Here is a 20,760-nt window from a genome sequence, read left to right on the forward strand (position 1 = left end):
CAAACAAAATTATATCAACTGTAGCTGTCATAGTCCTGAGGTCTGTGTAGTGCTATTTCATTATGTAAAATAACCAAACTGCACTAATACCAAATAAACTGACCTTTTAGTAAAACATTTTTGAATTGTATAAGAGAATCTAGACTAGTGTTCTTATTTTAGAAAGCATTGTTAGATGGGAAAATTCCCTCGCATTATCAAGTCTGGTAGTGCTGTTGTCACTGTAGAAGATCAGTTTGTTTAGAGCAGATGGTGTTAGCTCCATTATAAAAGCCTGTTAGACAAGTTACTTTGAACTAAAGTGTTGACTCAAGCTGTGTGCTGATTTATTAATCTTTGAACCCCAATGAGAGGTTCTGCTATCTAGCAGCGCTATTTTCTTGATTTATATATTTTGCTTAAGTGTTCTGATATAATGAGTATCATTTTCTTTACTGTGCAAATTTGTTCCCTATGTGAAAAATTACTTGTGTATTTTGATCAGAAGTTTGTAACTGAAGAGAGTTTGGCTAAAATCATACACGGTTGATTGCAGGTAGTTTTCCAAATTTACCTCTACCATTGTTACTTGGGGCGGTGAATGATGTTTGGATTGGGTGCTGATATGGATTGTTAAATTCTGTTAATAAGGTTGTTTATATAGTCTTGTATAATTATAAAAAGTTAGAGGACAGGGACTGGCTAACTTGGGTGTTAACCTTAGCCAATGATTTTCTTCATGAAAATACCATTGACAGAACTCATTGGATATTCACTTCTGAAACACTGATATTCCTCTTTGATAACAAGATGTAGAGCTGGATGAACGCAGCAGGCCAAGCAGGAAAGCTGACATTTTGGGCCTGGTCCCTTCTTCAGACCTCTATTTTTTTCTGAAGGGTCGAGGCCCGAAACGATAACTTTCCTGCTCCTCTGCTGGTTGGCCTGCTGTGTTCATCCAGCCCTACACCTTGTTATCTCAGATTCTCCAGCATCTGCAGTTGCTGCTATCTCTATTCCTCTTTGACAGAGCTTTCTAATTAGAATCTTTGGGTACGACAAAATTGGTTGTGGCACAGAATTCAATTTTCAAACTTTCAACCTCTGGAAGAACATTTTTCTGATTCTTCATTACTATCTTGCTGGCCATTGACAAAGATTGTGCTATTTCTTACAATAAACTTGCAGACCTTAATTTCACTTATTGGTTCTCATGGAAGAAAATACTCATTTCTTAAGATTTCCTTGATAACTATAATCTCCAATGCAATGCTGTAGTGAAACTATGCTGCATCTTTTTTGTCATTACATTTTCCCTTCCTACATCGGGTTACCCAAACAGGTACAGTTTTCTAATTGTAAACTAATCTGAGCATTATGCAAGTCATGGCCTTGCTTTTGTATTCAGTAACTAGGTAGCAGACCAATGATTTCATTTGCCTCTTTGTTCATTCCTACCTTTTTAATGACCTCTGCATGCATGCAACGGTCATTTTGCTCTATCTTGATCCATTGTTTCCCTTTATTTGCGATTTATCAGGAAATTGTATCTGTCTACCTACTCAAGCTGCTACTTTGTCAGTGGCCATCTGTAATCTTTCATAGTTTTGCAATTTGTCAACAAAACAACCTGCAGATTTGACTTGAATAGCACAAATTGATGTTCTCTGAATAAGTTTAAATGATGTATACAAGTGTTAGTTAATAACTGAAGTCTTGGTGCAGTCTCACAAAACACCACTTAGCCCATCTTTCTGTTCTAAGTTCCCTTATTCCTATTCTTCAATCACTATCCATGTGATCACAATCTCCATGATTTCTTAAATTGTCCCAACTTGTGTTTATATGCTGTCTTAACATAAAGCATCTAAGGTGCTACAGTATGTATACGTAGTGTCATGCCATGCAGATCATCTGGTGTCATCTAGTGCAGATTAACTCATTCAGGAATCAGTTGAAGTACTGAGAGATTTAGGCAAACAAGCTATCTAATTTAAACATGCTATAATATTCCAGCAGCATTATTTTAAATACAGCACCATTATTTTTGATTATGCCTGCTTTTTGTAAATTATATTATGCAGAGTAACTTGTTCACAGTATGTAGTTAAGCAAGTAACCCTTTTTCACCTGGAGTACCCAAGAATTCGGCAGAGAATGAGTGGGGGTGTGTGCTGTTTTTTAATGTCACCTCATAGAGGCAGTAAGGATGACTTAGTACCTGAACACACACTGCTTTTGTCTCTGCCCTATTCACTGTCCCCCATCCTCTCAGTGGGCAACCATTGTGTGGTAGTCCCTCCTAAATCTGTGTTCCAGTTTCTCTCAAGGTTTTTTAAATCAACCTGCCCCCTCCTTTGTCATTTCAAAATCTTATTTTGTTTGGAACCCGTTGGTTAAGATAGAACAAAACAAGTTGTTTACTATATGAAAGGTGCCTTGTATGCTTAAAAAGCTAACTTTTTTTGACACGTTGTTTAATACTTAAATCCTGAATGTTTAGCTGGGTAGCTAAGAAAATCTTCCAATCATTTGCTTAAATGCTTGTTGCTGGAGGACTGTAAATGTTCTAATTTGCAGAATAGAGGCATGAATACAGTGCACATGGAGATAATGCTCCCACTAGAGGGAGAGACTAGGACCTGAGGGCAGTGAAGGGATGACCATTTAGAACTGAGATGAGAAATTTCTTCAGCCAGAGCATGGTGAATCATTGGAGCCCATTGCTGCAGAAGGCCAAGTCACTGAGTGTCTTTAAGATAGAGACATTCTTTGATTAGTAAGGTAATCAAGGGTCACAGGGAGAAGGCTGGAGAGTGGGGTTGAAAAACTTATCAGCTGTGATTTGGTGGTGGAGATTTGATGAGTTGAATGGCCCAATTCTCCTTTATTATCTAATGGTCTTACTGATCCTTAAAAAGGATGGTGTGGTTGATAGTAAGCAAGAAAGCTGTAGACTGTGGGAAGATATTAATGGATTGGTCAGCAAGGCAGTTAATTGGTATGAAATCAATCCAGGAAAGCATAAGGAGATAGTCTTGGGACAGCAGACAAGGGAGTACACAAGTTGGTAGGATACCGAGATGAAAAGAATGGAGGAGCCTCGGGGGATTATGCTCCCAGATGCCTAAAGCATAACTCGAAAGAGGTGGGGTGCTTCCTTTTCTTGACCAAGTAAAGCTAGAGCTGTTTAAAGCACTAATTAGATTGCAGTAAGAGTACTGAGTGTCATGGTCACCACATTACAGTTAGGATGTTCAAACGCTGTCGAGTGAATAGAAGAGATTTGAGAGTGTTGCCAAGAATGAGGAATTTTAATGATGCGGAAAAATGGGTTCTAAGATTTTCCTTGGAACAAAGAAAGCTAAGGGGAGAATTAAGGTCCATAAAATCATAAAGTGCTTAGATACAGTGGAAAGGAAGCAGAGGTCAGTAACCAGAGGCAATATGTTTAAAGAAATCAGTGGAATGCTTACAAGAGAGTTGAGAGTTTTCAACCGAGGGTAATGGGGTCCGGATCTTGTTTGAAATTGTGATAGAGCGAGAAATCCTTATGATGCTTTTAAAAAAAAACTTAGTCCATAGATTCCCACGTCAAGCAGATAGCTATAAACGAAGAGTCAAAAGGTTGAACTAAACTGGATAGCTTTTATTCGGCCAGCGTAGGCACGATAGACAGGCCTTCATGTCTGCTGTGTATTTTCAAAGTTTGCGCCTCATGTTAACTCTGAGGTGTAGTTAGTTTATTTTGCCTGCCCCCTTTTTTTGAACGGTCTTTTCCTCTCCCTCAACAGTTGATAAAGTAAATGCATTTAATGTGATAAGAGCATCCAAGGGATGCTTCAGAACTGGAGAGGGATTAACCTTGGCTCTTCTACGCATGTGTGGCAGTGGTTAGCAATGAAAAGTATGATAAATAACCTAACCAGATAAATAGAAAGCGGGACATAACACCAGCGCTTCGTCGGAGGCTCACTGATGATGTTACCTAGAATGGTGACGAAACGTCTGAAAACGAACCTTCCAGCTCAGCGAGTAAACTCACATCCAGAACCTCAACCTGAGCTACAAATCTTCTCAAAACTTGCTATTATGATTAAATAGTTTGGCTTTTAGCTTTTAAGCGATACAAGTTAGGGTAAAAGATGAAAATGGACAGGCAGAGTGCTTGAGATGAAGGCCGAAGTATTAAAAGTCTGGGCATGTAAATTGAGGTTGTTTGGAACAAAAGTCCCAGAAATGATCTGACTGTAAGCAATGGAAAACTGGGGACATGTGACTGGAAAAGGTTGCAATACAAGCTGAATCTGATCCTAGATAAGGTGTAGACCTGGATGAACACAGGCCGAGCAGGAAAGCTGACATTTTGGGTCTGGAGATAATGGGAACTGCAGATGCTGGAGATTCCAAGATAATAAAATGTGAGGCTGGATGAACACAGCAGGCCAAGCAGCATCTCAGGAGCACAAAAGCTGACGTTTCGGGCCTAGACCCTTCATCAGAGAGGGGGATGGGGGGAGGGAACTGGAATAAATAGGGAGAGAGGGGGAGGCGGACCGAAGATGGAGAGCAAAGAAGATAGGTGGAGAGGGTGTAGGTGGGGAGGTAGGGAGGGGATAGGTCAGTCCAGGGAAGACGGACAGGTCAAGGAGGTGGGATGAGGTTAGTAGGTAGCTGGGGGTGCGGCTGGGGGTGGGAGGAAGGGATGGGTGAGAGGAAGAACCGGTTAGGGAGGCAGAGACAGGTTGGACTGGTTTTGGGATGCAGTGGGTGGGGGGGAAGAGCTGGGCTGGTTGTGTGGTGCAGTGGGGGGAGGGGATGAACTGGGCTGGTTTAGGGATGCAGTGGGGGAAGGGGAGATTTTGAAACTGGTGAAGTCCACATTGATACCATATGGCTGCAGGGTTCCCAGGCGGAATATGAGTTGCTGTTCCTGCAACCTTCGGGTGGCATCATTGTGGCTGTGCAGGAGGCCCATGATGGACATGTCATCAAGAGAATGGGAGGGGGAGTGGAAATGGTTTGCGACTGGGAGGTGCAGTTGTTTGTTGCGAACTGAGCGGAGGTGTTCTGCAAAGCGGTCCCCAAGCCTCCGCTTGGTTTCCCCAGTGTAGAGAAAGCCGCACCGGGTACAGTGGATGCAGTATACCACATTGGCAGATGTGCAGGTGAACCTCTGCTTAATGTGGAATGTCATCTTGGGGCCTGGGATGGGGGTGAGGGAGGAGGTGTGGGGACAAGTGTAGCATTTCCTGCGGTTGCAGGGGAAGGTGCCGGGTGTGGTGGGGTTGGAGGGCAGTGTGGAGCGAACAAGGGAGTCACGGAGAGAGTGGTCTCTCCGGAAAGCAGACAGGGGTGGGGATGGAAAAATGTCTTGGGTGGTGGGGTCGGATTGTAAATGGCGGAAGTGTCGGAGGATAATGCGTTGTATCCGGAGGTTGGTAGGGTGGTGCACCCACAGCCTCCAACCTCATTGTTCCCCAACCCCGCACAGCCCGTTTCTATCTCCTTCCCAAAATCCACAAACCTGCCTGCCCTGGTCGACCCATCGTCTCAGCCTGCTCCTGCCCCACCAAACTCATCTCCACCTATCTGGACTCCATTTTCTCCCCTTTGGTCCAGGAACTCCCCACCTATGTCCGTGACACCACCCACGCCCTCCACCTCCTCCAGGACTTCCAATTCCCTGGCCCCCAACACCTCATATTCACCATGGACGTCCAGTCCCTGTACACCTGCATTCCGCATGGAGATGGCCTCAAGGCCCTCCGCTTCTTCCTGTCCCGCAGGCCCGACCAGGCCCCCTCCACCGACACTCTCATCCGCCTAGCGGAACTCGTCCTCACACTCAACAACTTCTCTTTTGACTCCTCCCACTTCCTACAGACTAAGGGGGTGGCCATGGGCACCCGCATGGGCCCCAGCTATGCCTGCCTCTTTGTAGGTTACGTGGAACAGTCCATCTTCCGCACCTACACAGGCCCCAAACCCCACCTCTTCCTCCGGTACATTGATGACTGTATCGGCGCCGCCTCTTGCTCCCCAGAGGAGCTCGAACAGTTCATCCACTTCACCAACACCTTCCACCCCAACCTTCAGTTCACCTGGGCCATCTCCAGCACATCCCTCACCTTCCTGGACCTCTCAGTCTCCATCTCAGGCAACCAGCTTGTAACTGATGTCCATTTCAAGCCCACCGACTCCCACAGCTACCTAGAATACACCTCCTCCCACCCACCCTCCTGCAAAAACTCCATCCCCTATTCCCAATTCCTCCGCCTCCGCCGCATCTGCTCCCACGATAAGACATTCCACTCCCGCACATCCCAGATGTCCAAGTTCTTTAAGGACCGCAACTTCCCCCCCACGGTGATTGAGAACGCCCTTGACCGCGTCTCCCGCATTTCCCGCGACACATCCCTCACACCCCGCCCCCGCCACAACCGCCCCAAGAGGATCCCCCTCGTTCTCACACACCACCCTACCAACCTCCGGATACAACGCATTATCCTCCGACACTTCCGCCATTTACAATCCGACCCCACCACCCAAGACATTTTTCCATCCCCACCCCTGTCTGCTTTCCGGAGAGACCACTCTCTCCGTGACTCCCTTGTTCGCTCCACACTGCCCTCCAACCCCACCACACCCGGCACCTTCCCCTGCAACCGCAGGAAATGCTACACTTGTCCCCACACCTCCTCCCTCACCCCCATCCCAGGCCCCAAGATGACATTCCACATTAAGCAGAGGTTCACCTGCACATCTGCCAATGTGGTATACTGCATCCACTGTACCCGGTGCGGCTTTCTCTACATTGGGGAAACCAAGCGGAGGCTTGGGGACCGCTTTGCAGAACACCTCCGCTCAGTTCGCAACAAACAACTGCACCTCCCAGTCGCAAATCATTTCCACTCCCCCTCCCATTCTCTTGATGACATGTCCATCATGGGCCTCCTGCACTGCCACAATGATGCCACCCGAAGGTTGCAGGAACAGCAACTCATATTCCGCCTGGGAACCCTGCAGCCATATGGTATCAATGTGGACTTCACCAGTTTCAAAATCTCCCCTTCCCCCACTGCATCCCTAAACCAGCCCAGTTCATCCCCTCCCCCCACTGCACCACACAACCAGCCCAGCTCTTCCCCCCCACCCACTGCATCCCAAAACCAGTCCAACCTGTCTCTGCCTCCCTAACAGGTTCTTCCTCTCACCCATCCCTTCCTCCCACCCCCAGCCGCACCCCCAGCTACCTACTAACCTCATCCCACCTCCTTGACCTGTCCGTCTTCCCTGGACTGACCTATCCCCTCCCTACCTCCCCACCTACACCCTCTCCACCTATCTTCTTTGCTCTCCATCTTCGGTCCGCCTCCCCCTCTCTCCCTATTTATTCCAGTTCCCTCCCCCCATCCCCCTCTCTGATGAAGGGTCTAGGCCCGAAACGTCAGCTTTTGTGCTCCTGAGATGCTGCTTGGCCTGCTGTGTTCATCCAGCCTCACATTTTATTATTTTGGGTCTGGACCCTTCTTCAGAAATGGGGGAGGGGAATGAGATTCTGAAATAAATAGAGGGGGGGAGGCAGATGGAAGATGGATAAACGAGCAGGTAGGTGGAGAAGAGACAGATCAGAGGCGAGGATGGAGCCAATAAAGGTGAGTGTAGGTGGGGAGTTGGAAGGAGTTTGGCCAGTAAAAGGAAGACAGACAGGTCAAGAGGCAGGGAGGCTGCCAGGTACGGAGTGGGGGTTGAGATGGAAGGAGCGGATAGGTGGGAGAAAAGACGGACAGGTCAGGCAGACAACAACGAGTTGGGTTGGTTTTAGGATGATGTCGGGGCTGGGGAGATTTTGAAGCTTGTGAAGTCCACGTTTATACCATTGGGCTGCAGGGTTCCCAAGTGAAATGAGGTACTGTTCCTGCAACCTTTGGGTGGCCTCATTGTGGCACTGGAGGAGGCCCAGGATGGACGTCATCCGGGGTGTTGAAGTGGTTCATGACTGGGAGGTGCAGTTTGTTGTGAACTGAGCACAGGTGTTCCACAAAGTGGTCTCTTCCAAGCCTTGGTTTCTGTGATGTACAGGAGGCCACATCGGGAACAGTGGATACAGTATACCACACTAGCAGTTGTGCAGGTTAACATCTCTTTAATGTGAATCTGATCCTGGAGTCTTTGAATTTGGCACATGGAGAATAAGGTGCCAATCTAATCGGGCAAGGATGAGGATAATGAACAGTCAGAGCTTTAGATCAGGATGTACCTTTTCAAATCACATCAGGCTGTTATTCATCGACTACAGCACCATAATCCCTACCAGACTAATCTCGAAACACAGACTTGGGTCTCGGTTCTGCCTTCTGCAATTGTATAATCAGCTTCCTGACCCAGAGACTGCCATAGTGAAGATAGACAACAGCTCCTCCACGATAATTGTCAAGTGGCACCCTGCAAGGATGTGTACCCAGCCCCCTGCAGCGCTGTATACACCCAGGACTGTGTAGCCAAATTCCATACGAATGCCATCTGCAAGTTTGCTGATGACACCACCATTGTCGGCCTGATATCAAACGATGAGTCAAAATATAGAAAGGAGATAGTACTTGCTGTTGTGTTGCAATGGTAACAATCTCTGTCAGCAAAAGAAAAAGAACGGACCATTTCTTTCAGAAAGGTGGAGGACTCACCCCCATGTACATCAATGGAGCAGAGGTGGAGAGCAGCAAATTACTAGGAGTGATGATAACCACATAGATGCAACGGTTAAGAACACACGATAATGAGCCTTCCTCAAATGGCTTAGGAGATTCAGTATGTCCGTAAGGACTGTCACCAACTTTTACAGATATGCCACAGAAAGGATTCTATCTGGGTGCAAATTGGCTTGGTACAGCAACTGCTCTGCCCAGGACCTTAAACTATAGAGAGTTGCATGCATAGCCTAGACAATTATAGAAGCCAACCTTCCATCCACGGACTCAATTTGCACTTCTTGTTGCCACAGAGAGGCCGCCAACGTCAAAGACTCTCCCAACCTTTCTGTCAGCGAATCTTTGAAACATCAACATTCCTCAAAAAATTGATCTATAATTAACCCACCTCCTAAAATCAATGTATAAACTCACCGTAAGTAATATAAACATTGCGTAGACGCTATACACATCACAGTTACACTTTATTTCCAGCATAAATACTCACAGCATGGTAGATCATTGTGGTATGTAAATTTTTGCCAGTTTATCAATTGTGCCAGTTGATAAGGTGCTGCTTAAAACAAAGTTTGCTGTACTATTGAATTTTTATTTGGTCACAAGCTCAAGTCTTTATGAAACAATGCATTGAAAGTCAATCCTCTGAAAACAATTGAGATCAAAATGTCGTCTTTTTGAAGGCATAGATCATTTCTAATCATTGCAGATGTTTTGAAAACCATACATGTTGAACTGTAGGAGTCAACAGATGCCTCTTGCCTTCACTAACTCAGCTTCGAACTTGGTGTTGCTTCCAGCTCAAAGTTTTAAAAAAAAATGCCCATCATAACTGGCTTTTGCTGACAAATACTGCTCCATTGTCAGTGGTTGTTTTTTTTTGTTTTACATCTACATCTACCCAAGTTCTCCTCTGAACAACAAACTGCTTGGATGACATCTGGGCACCCTGTTCAGATCCCATAGCTGCTCCCTTTATAAAGACCAACTTGTTTGACCTAAGTTTCTGCCTCTTTTCTGTACTTATAATTTCGTGGTTCTTTATAAATTCCTCAATATAATTCTAACACTTATTCTCACTCTTTCTCAGTTATATCTGGAGTCATTTTACAACCTACCCATCACTGCCCAACCCCCTCCCCTTTCTTGCCTCCATGCTGGCACTTCAGTACCTCATCCAAACACGAGGTCAGGTTTGATGTGTGCATTGAGAACTAAGCTATCCTTCCATCACCTTTCTGAACATTTCCATTGTCTCCGTTGTCTAACCTTGGATGACCTGCAATTTTTATTAGCTACTGTATTTATCTTCGTCCCTGAAACATAAGAGCAGTTTGAAAATTGATTCTATTTCCTCCTCAACTGCCCTTCACTGGTTGGAGTCATACATAGCATAAAGGAAGATGATTGTGTTTAGTGGAGGTCGGTCATCTCAGCTACAGGACATTTCTGTTGTGCTCCTTGGGACAGTGTCCCCACCTGAAGTAGGGTGTATACTGATTATTGTATGATGTGCACTTTTTGTGATGTGTGATATCCAAATGCAACAAGATGTCAGACAATATCCAGATTTGGACTGATCAGTGGCAAGTAATATGCATGCACAAAAGCGCCAAGCAATGACTATCTCTAGCAAGAGAAAAACTAACCATCTAATCACTATTGATATCCTGGGTTTACTATTGACCAGAAACTGAACTGTCATACAAATACAACAATAGTTCAGAGGCTAGAAATGTTGGACGAACTCATCACCTACTTTCCCAGAGGTTGTCCACAATCTACAAGGCAGAAGTGGTGGAATTGTTCCCCTTGTTGAACCTGTACTCATCCACACAATACTCAAGCTTGACTGTCCAGGAGATGACAGCCTACTTGATTTACACTATATCTACAAACAGCCACTCCCTCTATCGCTGATACTCAGTAGCAGCAGTGTGTACCACCATCAGAATGTAATGCAGAAATTCACTAAGGCTCCTTATGTGGTGTACCTTCTAAACTCTCAACCACTGCAGTCTAGAAGCAATAGCAGTAGATATGTGTGAGTACCATCATCTGCAATTTCCCCTCTGATCCACTTATCATCTTGACTTGGAAATATATTGCAGTTCCTTCATTGTTATCGGGTCAAAATTCTGGAACTCCCTCGCTTATAGCATTGTAGATCTAATCAAATAGATTGCAGTAGGTCATCTCTTAGCATTTAGAGCTGAGCTGTAAATACAGGACCAGCCAATGGTACCCACACCTCATGAGTGAATAAAATAAAACAGCATTATTTCAGTCTTTCTGCACTTAAACCTCCTTTAAACAGATTTTGCCCATATCACACATGACGTACTTCCACCTTGGTTAGCTGGCTTGCATTTTCTGCTATCCTAGCTCATTTGCTGAAACCCTTAACAATCTCTGGCCTTTCTGCTATCTTTAATTTCATAATTGGCAGAATTTGAATAAGCTGAAATTCATTATGGTGTCTTGCACCAAATCATCTTTCCTTGCTGACCTTCATTAGCTCCTGGTTTTACATATGTTTGAAATTTAAACCACATCCATGTGATTAAATCTGTTAAAGTTATTCCTCTCCCCCCTTCAGCTCTACAAACTTCCAAGAACTCTGCATTCCTCCACCTTTGCCTCCCTGTGCTGCTTTACATCTTTAAGACATTACCTTTGACTGTGTGAGACTTGTCAATTATTTTGACTGTTCTCCCTCTCCTCTAGTAGTGTTGTGTGTGTTCAGGGCCAGCAGATTTCCTCTGAAAATGAAAGGCAAGTGCAGCAAAGCCAGGAAGCCATGGATGTCAAGGGATACCACAAGAAGCAAAAAGGAAGCATATGTTAGGTGCAAAGCATTAAAACAGGGAGCCCTTCAGATGTTTAGATTGTGGTAGTGTGCTTTAAAGTAGAAAGACAAAGAGGGGTCTGTTTTTGGCAGACAAGGTTAAGAAAAACCCCAACATGTCTTAAAAGTATATTAAGGGGATGATTAGGAAATGAGTTGGGTCTATTAGAGACACAAAGGGCAGTCTGTAGAAGGAGTCAGCAGGTGTGGTGAGCTCTTTAAATGTTTCCTATTTATATTCACAAGGGAGAAAATCATGGGAGCTGGAAATTTCATTTGGGAGAATGAGGCTCTAGACCATGATATGCTTAAAGAGGAGGCAGTATTTAGATGCTTTAATGGCATAAAGGTTCCAGATTCCCAGGAATTGATGAGATGTATCTCAGGCTGCTATGAAAGGCAAGGGACAATATTGCAGGGGCCCTGGCGGATATATTTAATACTTTGTTAGGCATAGGTGGAGTGACACATGACTGGTGGATAGCTAATGTGGTTCATGTGTTCAAGAATAGCATGCACAGACTAGGTAATTACAGACCAGTAGTCTGACATCAGCTTGGGAAATTGGAAAGATTTGAGGGGCAGGGTGAATCAAGAGTGGATTGATCAGGGATAGCACAGATTTATTGGTACATATCTGACTCAGTGTTCATATATGTAAAACTTATGTACATGACTTCATGTTTTGATGTGGCTGTTGTAATTGAGGTTTATGTGGACTTCTGTAAGGCTTTCGACAAGTTCCCACACAGAATGCTGGTCCAAAATGTAAACCCATGGGATGCAAAGCAAGTTTGCAAACTGGATCCAAAATTGGTTTGCTAGTAGGAGGCCAAAGATAAGGGTGGAGGATTAGTATGGAGATTGGAAGTGCATGATTGGTGCACCACCAGGATTGGTTTTGGGATTCTTGCTGTTTGTAATGTACATTATTGATTTGGATGTGAATGTTGAAGGCATGGTTAGTAAATTTGCACATAGACAAATTTGTGTTCTGTTGATAGTGGGGAGAATGGTCTCGGGCTACAATCTGATATTTATCAGCTGGTAAGTTGGACGGAGCAATGACTGGAATTTAATCCTGATAAGTGTGAGGTAAAGCATTTTGGGAGGCCTAATAAGGGAATGATGTCCATAACGAATGGTAGATCCCTAGGTGAGCAAATCTGTAAATTCTTGAAGGTGTTAGCGTAGGAAAATTTATGTTGAGCAAGACATGTGGGATGTTTGCCTTCATTAGCTGTATTGTATAATATTAGAGCAGGTATCTTATTGAAACTTTATTGGTTAGGCTGCAGAAGCAATACCGTATGCTGTTCTGGTTGTCACACTACTGGAAGGACATGATTGTACTGGAGAGGTTGTGGAGGAGATTCACCAGGATATTGCCTGATATGAAAGTCTTAATTTTGAGGAAAGACAATGCAATGGATTTGTTTCCCTGGAGCAGAGGAGGTTAAGGAGAGATCTGATTGAGATGTACAAGGTTTGAGAGGCTTTTTAGGGTAGTAAAACCAGAGGGCATAAGTTTAAGGTGAGGAGTAAGTGATTTAGAGGGGATCTGAGGCAAAAATTATTTCACCCAGGGGATGGTAAAAATATGAAACCTACTGTTGAATGGGTGGTGGAGGCAAGTACTCTCCCAAAATTGAAGCATCTGGATGAGCACTTAATATGCTAGGGCATAATAGGTTATGGATGAAGTTTGGGTGAAACTAAGAACCAAGTATTAGTGGTATTGTGGGGCACGGTATAAATCAGGAAATTAGAAGTGCATGTAGCAAAAGAAATGTAATAATCATAGATGGCTTCAATCTGCACAGACTGAATATTATGTGCTCCAGTGCTCTGAAGGAAGAGTTTCCGGAAATATGCTTCAGTTGCTGGATCAAAATCCAGAAACACACTCCCTGACTGCATTCTGGGTCGATCTCAAGCACATATCTTGAAGTGATTTCAGGAAGGCAGCTGATCACCACCCTCAGTGGCAACTGGGGATAGGCAACTCCTACATCCCCATTTAAAATTGGGAAAAGAAGGGTTTTCTGGAACAGTATGCTGAGGAATCAACTATGTCACTTGGTACTTAGATCTATATTTTGTAATGAGAAAGGGCTAATTAATCTTGTTCTAAAAACATTTAGAGAATACTGAGCACAGTTTGGTAGAATTTAAGGATTAAGTTTGAAAAATGTAGTTCAATCTGAAAGGGTCTTAAGCCTAACATGGACAATTATGATGTGAAGAGAAAATTGGCTTGGTAGATTTTAAATAGATTAAAATGTTTGGCAAATAGACCATAGCTAGTATTTAAAAAAATTAATGCCTCGTTAGCAAAAATATCCTAACAGTAAAAGCCAGTGTGCTGTGAAAAAGTAGTACTAGATTAGAGGAGGAGTCTTAAATCACAAGCTTGAGGATTGGGAGAATTGGCAAAGAAGAACGAAGAAACAAATAGAATGTAAAATGTGTGAAATACGGAAATGAACTATAAAAGTGACTATAGTTTTGTAAAAGGGAAAAGATTTGCAAATGTGGCTTCATTGCATTGCAGAGACAGCAGAATTTAAAATGGGGAAATCAAGAAATGACAGAAGCTAAATTTTACTTTGTGCCTGGTTTCAAAGGGAAACACAGAAGGATCCCTGAAATAATTAGATGAAGGATTCATATTGTGCAAACTGCTGTTTTTATTGTGTTACACACCAATCTGCAGGTGGTAATGAGAATTCGGTGCAGTAAAATGTAGTATCGGAGAAATTAATGGGGATGAAGGTTGACAAACATCTAGACCCATTGGCCTTTATTTTTTAGTGGTCAAACATTGTGACAGAAATAGTGAGTGAAAGATGATCAATGCAATTAGTTATGTAACGGTGCCTGCAGATTAGAAAGTTGCAGATATAACCATCCGATTTTATGAAGGAGGGTGAGCAAACTGCAGACCTATTAACCAAACATTAGGGAAAGTACTACATGGAAGAAATACTAGAAGTATGTATAGTGGATATTCAGAAAATAATTCTGATCGGACAGGGTCACCATGGATTTATTTTTTTAAAAAATGAAATGACAAACGGTTTTTGAGGTTGTTAGTAATAGTCATTGGGTAACTGTAGATGTGGTATATTTGGATTTTCAGCAAGCTTTTTATAAAGTCCCACACTTGGAGTTAAAATATCAAAGCCAGTGTATGTGGGATTGGGTAATAAACTAATGTGGATTGAGGATCGGTTAACAAGCAAACCGGAGAGTAGAAATAAATGGGTAATTCTTAAGTTGGCAGGATGTAACCAGTGGGGCTCCACATGGATAAGTGCTTGGATCCCAGCTGTCCTCAATGTATGTCAACAATTTGGATGTGAAGGCCACTTAAAATATTTTGAAATTGCAAAAGATATAAAACTTGGTAAGATTGTGTGGATGATGAAGAGAGGTTTTGAGGATTTTGACAGGGGTGTATCTCTAATACCATATTAGAATATAGTATGAGGTTATCAACATTGGTGGGAGGAACAAAGATGGAGTGTTTTGTAAATAATGTGAGACTGAAAAATGCTGATGCCCGAAGGGATTTGTGATATCATTGTTTGTAAATCACTGAGCTAGCTTTCTGGCGCAGCAGGCAGTTTGGGAGACAGGCATTGTTAGCAATCATTGCAAGAGGATTCAAGTACAGGAACAGAAAGATCTTACTTCTGTTGTATTGAGTACTGGTGGAACTGCACCTGCAATATTGTCTTGCCTTTTGGTCCTGCTATCTTGGGTTGTGCTTGTCATAGAGGAAGTCCAGTTGAGCCTCACCAGATTGATGCCTGGAATGGTGGGATACTCTTAGGAGAAGAAATGGGTTAGACAGGCTGTGTATTTTCTGAAGTCTCAATGAGGCAGTCTCACAGAAACTTACAAATTCTTAAAGGAATAGATCATATAGATGCAAAAATGTTTTGCCTAACTGGTGTCTAGAACCTTGAGACAGAACCCCACAATAAAATGCAAGCCATTTAGGACTGAGGTGAGGAGGCACGTCTTCGTACAGTCAGTGAATGTTTGGAATTCTGCACTCAAAAAGGGCTGTTTTAATTAGTCATTAAGACCAAAATACAGATATATTGCTATTATCGATATCAACAGATACAAATCATGCAGGAATGTGGTATTTAAGTAGATTGACTATTATCTAGAATGACTAACGAGCTCGAGGCTGACATCTACTTGTGTTCTACTTTCATTCAAATGGAAATTATGTACCTCTTCAGTTATTGACATCACAAATATTCTTCTTACTTTGCATTTTCCTGCATCCACAATTACTTGCACCATGGTGGTTACTGAACCCTTGCTTGCATCTTATGCTGAAATTCCTAATCGCTTTTAACAACTCTCCCTACAAAGCTTTCTCAACCCTATCTCTTAAAGCCAACTTTTGGTCACCCAGCTTTCTGGTCTTGCTGTTTTCTTTATGCCCTTTTTTTTGTTCTTGCAATAATTTAAAACCTGTGATCTGTAGCCTGTTGAAAAATTTAACATTTTGATACTAAGTAAAATGATGTCAGCATAATTTTGTTGTAACTTAGGGATGCTAATATGTGGCACATATTCCCAAAACTGGCAACTTCAAGACAGGCTTTAACCCATTTGGATTATTCTAGAGTGGTGCTTGTCTGGCTAATTGTCAGTGGGGAATTTAGTCTATTCTGTGTAAGGTGGAGTCTTTGATTTGATTTCTTGAACAAAAATAGATTCACATTTAAATGTTAAAACTGGGGACAAGTCCTGTTCAGTGCCTAGCCAAACTGTCTGAGTAAATTAAAACAATTTACTTGGACAATGTATAGCATGTACTAAGGGTCTGATTTTTTTGGGCAACTCTTTTAGACAGCTGTTCTGAGTGTGTGCCTACGTTTGAATGAACAGTGTCCTTTTTTAATCACCAGCAAAATGTCCAATTATTAATATTGTTTTTTAGGAAGGGAGATGTCACCTTGCTAAACTGCACAGCCATTGTGAACACAAGTAATGAAGTGCTGTCTGACAAAAACACTATTAGTGAAAGTATCCACTTACATGCAGGACCAGACCTCAAGGAGGAGTTACAGAAATTGAAAGGTAAGGTTCACATAACATCATTAAAGCTGGAAAATACAAGTGCACCTTCTGGGTTTCTTGATGCCATAAATTACTTCTAAACCAGGATACTTGGATTTACTCGCACAATAAATGTGTCCCAGTTTTGCAGGGAGTTCCCTTTAATGCTCTTAGTATTCTGAATGTAATAATATTTTCACCTTAATTTATTTCATTTTTAAATTGCTTAACAGCCCAAGTCATATGAGTATTAGTGAGCTTTAAAATTTAATTCATCTTAATGAAGCCATTTTTCTCCTCCAAATCACAAGACGTGCAGTGACGGCCACTTTAGTCCATTGATGGAATTTTATGTCCATATTGTATTTAAATGTTAAGTTATTTCAGTGTTTACTCCCATTATCCTAACACCATGTTGATTTCATTCCACATGTTTTATCAGTTTCTGCAATAGAGAATTATCTAGTATCAGTCACCAGTTTCTGTATTCAGACTGAACTGTCATACAGTCCCTGATATGTCGTCTGTTTATTTTGAAGTGTTTTACGTTATATTGACTGCTGCTGTTTATTCTCTTGTGTGCCTTGATCATCCCATTTCAATTTCTTTTTGGCTATGTGGAGACCATGTTTTTCTGCATTTCTTAATAAATTACTGAGCTGTGAAAGAGATTTAAAGATTGACTCCATGGCTGTCCTGAAATAGCTGCTTTTTTTTGTGCTGCCGCTCTGCGGTCAAAACTGGGCTCTCGATACTCTTCATCTTATCTGACCAGCTTCTGAGCTGACATGATATCCTCTGACTCATACTCAACCAATTTTGATACTTAGCCACATGACAGTTAAGGCTGAATCAAAAGGTTTCCTCTGGGTTCTCTGTTTTCCACCTACAGTCCAAAGTTGCACGGGCTAAGGGGGTTGGCTGTACTAAATTGCCCTTAGTCTTCAGTAATGTATAGATTAGGTGGTTTAAAGGGGAATGGGTCTGGTGGGATGCTGTGAGGTTCGGTGTGGACTGGTTGGGCCGAAGGGCTTGTTTCCACACTGGGGATTCTATGATTCTGTCAAAGTATTGTTTATTTGCTTTTAACTTTGTGCCTTTATTCCCCTCTTACTTCAAAATGATTTGATCCTGGAATTGGAGATATGAGCAGAGAATCAAAAATTGTATATATTGTTTCAAATATTGCTCCTGTGTTTATTGGTATATACATTTCTTCATCTGTCAGAGCATACCTCCCCAGAATTTGAATTTCTGCATTAAAAATGCGTCATTTTTAAGTTCACAGTTGATGCATGTTGGCTGTAAAATAAATGTATTATTGGATTCATAGTATTCAGATTAACATGACCATTGGTTCTCAATTGAATTGTCACTCCCTCTTTCCCTCCTCTGGCAAAAAATCAATTTTTTTTAACCCCTCTTCCCTCTTGCAGCTTTAGTTTTAGCTTCAGAGTCATGTTTTCAAGGATTGGCCTTTAATGATTTAGTACTTGTCTAGTAATTTATATTTGCAAAATTGAATGGGGAAGTGTTTGAGGCAAGTATTCAGTATGCCTCATAATTAGGGTAACAGTAAGTATATAACCCGCGTACAAACTGTAATTGAGTTGGATGACAGCATGGTGGGTCCTGAATTGAAGCTGCCTTACCATGGGTAGCAGTTGATTTCAGCAACATAAATGCAGACTTAGAATAACAGTAAAGGTTGACCTAGAGTTTTAAATAAAGTATCAAAGCACCCCCTCACCTCCCTGCCATGTAAGAGATTATCAATGCAACATTTGCTCCAAATGCAGCAAATCTCTCATACTGAGTCCAGTGAGAGCAAAATAGTGAGTTCCAGGAAGGCATTAGTGCGATTAAATTTAATTGTGGCTTTGCAGAGGAAGGCAAGCAGAAAATGATTAAGTTAAACTTTGAAGAGCCAATGGATAGTTCAGTCTGAACGTAGATAAAGGGTCCTGACCTGAAATGTCAGCTTTCCTGCCCCTCTGATGCTGCCTGGTCTGCTGTGTTCCTCTAGCTCCACACTGTGTCTCTGACTCCAGCATCTGCAGTTGTTGCTATCTCAGCGATAGCGATGTCCTTTTTCTGAAGTGAAAGAGTAGATTTAATTGTGAAAACTAATGCACAGCGGTCATTGTCACTTATACATGATATTCCACTATGTCCAGCATTTAACCTAATCCAGTTGCTTTCTTTTTTTAAGGTGGTTTTGGCACTATTTAGCCAGCTGTCTTGTTTCTACTGTTTCTCTCATGTTACTCCAATAATGCTGAATGATCTATGGTTGTTAAATGCTTGCTTCCTGTAGCTGCTGATTCTCTTCTGCAAAGGTCATCCTTTTGACAGCTGCCTCACCTTTTGCTGCACTAGGTTATATTGACTCTTCAAAACTCTTCCTGCTATTTTCAATCCAACTCCAATTGCTGTTCTGCAGCTGTTCCTCAGACTAACTATGAAACTGCACAGAGCTGATGCATTTGCCCTTTACCTTCTAATATCTTGTTGGAAATTGCTTTGTGTGTTTCTCATGCTGTTTTCAGTCTACTTCACCCTATCCAAGCACTTGAGTTTAATTTTGAACGGTTTCATACAATCTCATTTCTGCCTTCTGTTGATGACTGGCATGTCTCTGAGCTATGTCAAGCTTCCATAACCTGATTAATTTATTGTTGTACTATGGCTGCTACTTTAGACTGTGTCCTTTTATGTTTTTAGGTTGAATGCTAGTTGGGCATCTTCCTGTCACCCAGCTATACTACTTCGCACTTCTCACTGTTGGGTACTATATTATCCCCTGCCCGTCTGATCCCTTTCGCATATGCACTATTTCGTCTTTCTACTCAACTGCTCTTCTCACAAGCATTAACTCTTGAATAAATTCATGGCCATATCTTCACTTATTGAGACCCCCCCCGCCACTCCATCACCCCATCAAACTGTCTGGCATGTACACCAGAAGCTAGTATGATCAATCTTCTGAGATAAAGGGAACTGCAGATGCTGGAGAATCCGAGATAACAGTGTGGAGCTGAATGAGCACAGCAGGCTGAGCAGCACCTTAGAAGCACAAAAGCTGATGTTTCAGGCCTAGACCCTTCATTAGAGAGCAATCTTCTCTTTCTCTCACCCAACCCTCCATTGAACCCAGTATGCAAAATAATTCACACTGTTTATTTGCAGTCCAAAATGTTCATTAACTTGTAATTAATGCACTTGATGTCCTATTTTGTGCTGGATAATTTATATTTGTATTTTTGGTTTGTCTATTACAGAAGCTTTCTCTCTTCTCTGTTCTGCTAGTTAATTCCTAATTTGCTGCAGTGTTAACGCGATTCTCATCAAATCTAACACTTCTTTCTTCCTATTCTTCTGGCACTTTCTCCTTCAAGCTGTCAAATTTGTCATTTCAAATTAGAAATATTTTCCCTGTTTTCCTCCCAAAACCACAATCTGCCTTCCTCTTTGAAATATCATTCTTCCCTCTTTCAGTTTCTTTGCTGAGAAAATTTGCAACATTGAGATTTTGAAAATTTGCAACATTGAGATTTTGATTGCGGTCCTGACTCTCCTTTTCTCCCCTCCAAATTTGTAGCTTTGCTGTCATCCTTAAATTCTTCATCCGTGCAAACGTTCCTACCGTTATTCCTCCAATTGTCTTTACATGGGCTACTTTGTTTTACCTTGTGGTATCAGTCTCTGTAGGGCTATCTCTAACCCCTCCCTTGACTTCATCACACCCTGCATCTCAGCAGCCAGCATTCTTGTGTTTGCTCATGATTGAGCTTTAAAGTAAGCACACAATGCAATTTCACCTACAGTTGAGCTTATGAATCAACATATGTTATCTAATAGATGACAAGTTGTTGGAAGCTCAGCTTGCTGACACCTCAGACAATGTTGCGTACCACGAGCAATTGCTGTTGTATTTCTGGAATCTGAAATGCAGAACAACTTGTATTTTAAGGTTGTCGCACAGGAGAGGCGAAGATGACCAAAGGCTTTAACTTAGCTGCAAGGTTTATTATCCATACAGTTGGACCACGATACAATGCGAAGTACAGAACAGCCGCTGAAAGCTCCTTATATAGCTGCTACAGGAGTGTACTCCTATTAGCCAGGTAAACAGAC

The 20,760-nt window shown here is 42.4% G+C and overlaps 1 protein-coding gene across 2 annotated transcripts in view; it reads left to right on the forward strand.

The window, feature by feature from the left end:
• Positions 1–20,760, forward strand: part of gdap2 (ganglioside induced differentiation associated protein 2) — a 61,820-nt gene that overhangs the window by 3,326 nt on the left and 37,734 nt on the right. Inside the window, exons 2-3 of one of the 2 annotated variants that reach the window (XM_048540953.2) lie at positions 16,505–16,644; positions 20,597–20,750. In XM_048540953.2, the coding sequence (XP_048396910.1) occupies positions 16,505–16,644; positions 20,597–20,750 (294 nt within the window). The remainder of the gene's footprint in view (positions 1–16,504; positions 16,645–20,596; positions 20,751–20,760) is intronic. The other variant, XM_048540954.2, reaches the window with a different exon arrangement.

This window comes from Stegostoma tigrinum, chromosome 12, assembly GCF_030684315.1.
Source record: "Stegostoma tigrinum isolate sSteTig4 chromosome 12, sSteTig4.hap1, whole genome shotgun sequence".
Lineage (NCBI taxonomy): Eukaryota > Metazoa > Chordata > Chondrichthyes > Orectolobiformes > Stegostomatidae > Stegostoma > Stegostoma tigrinum.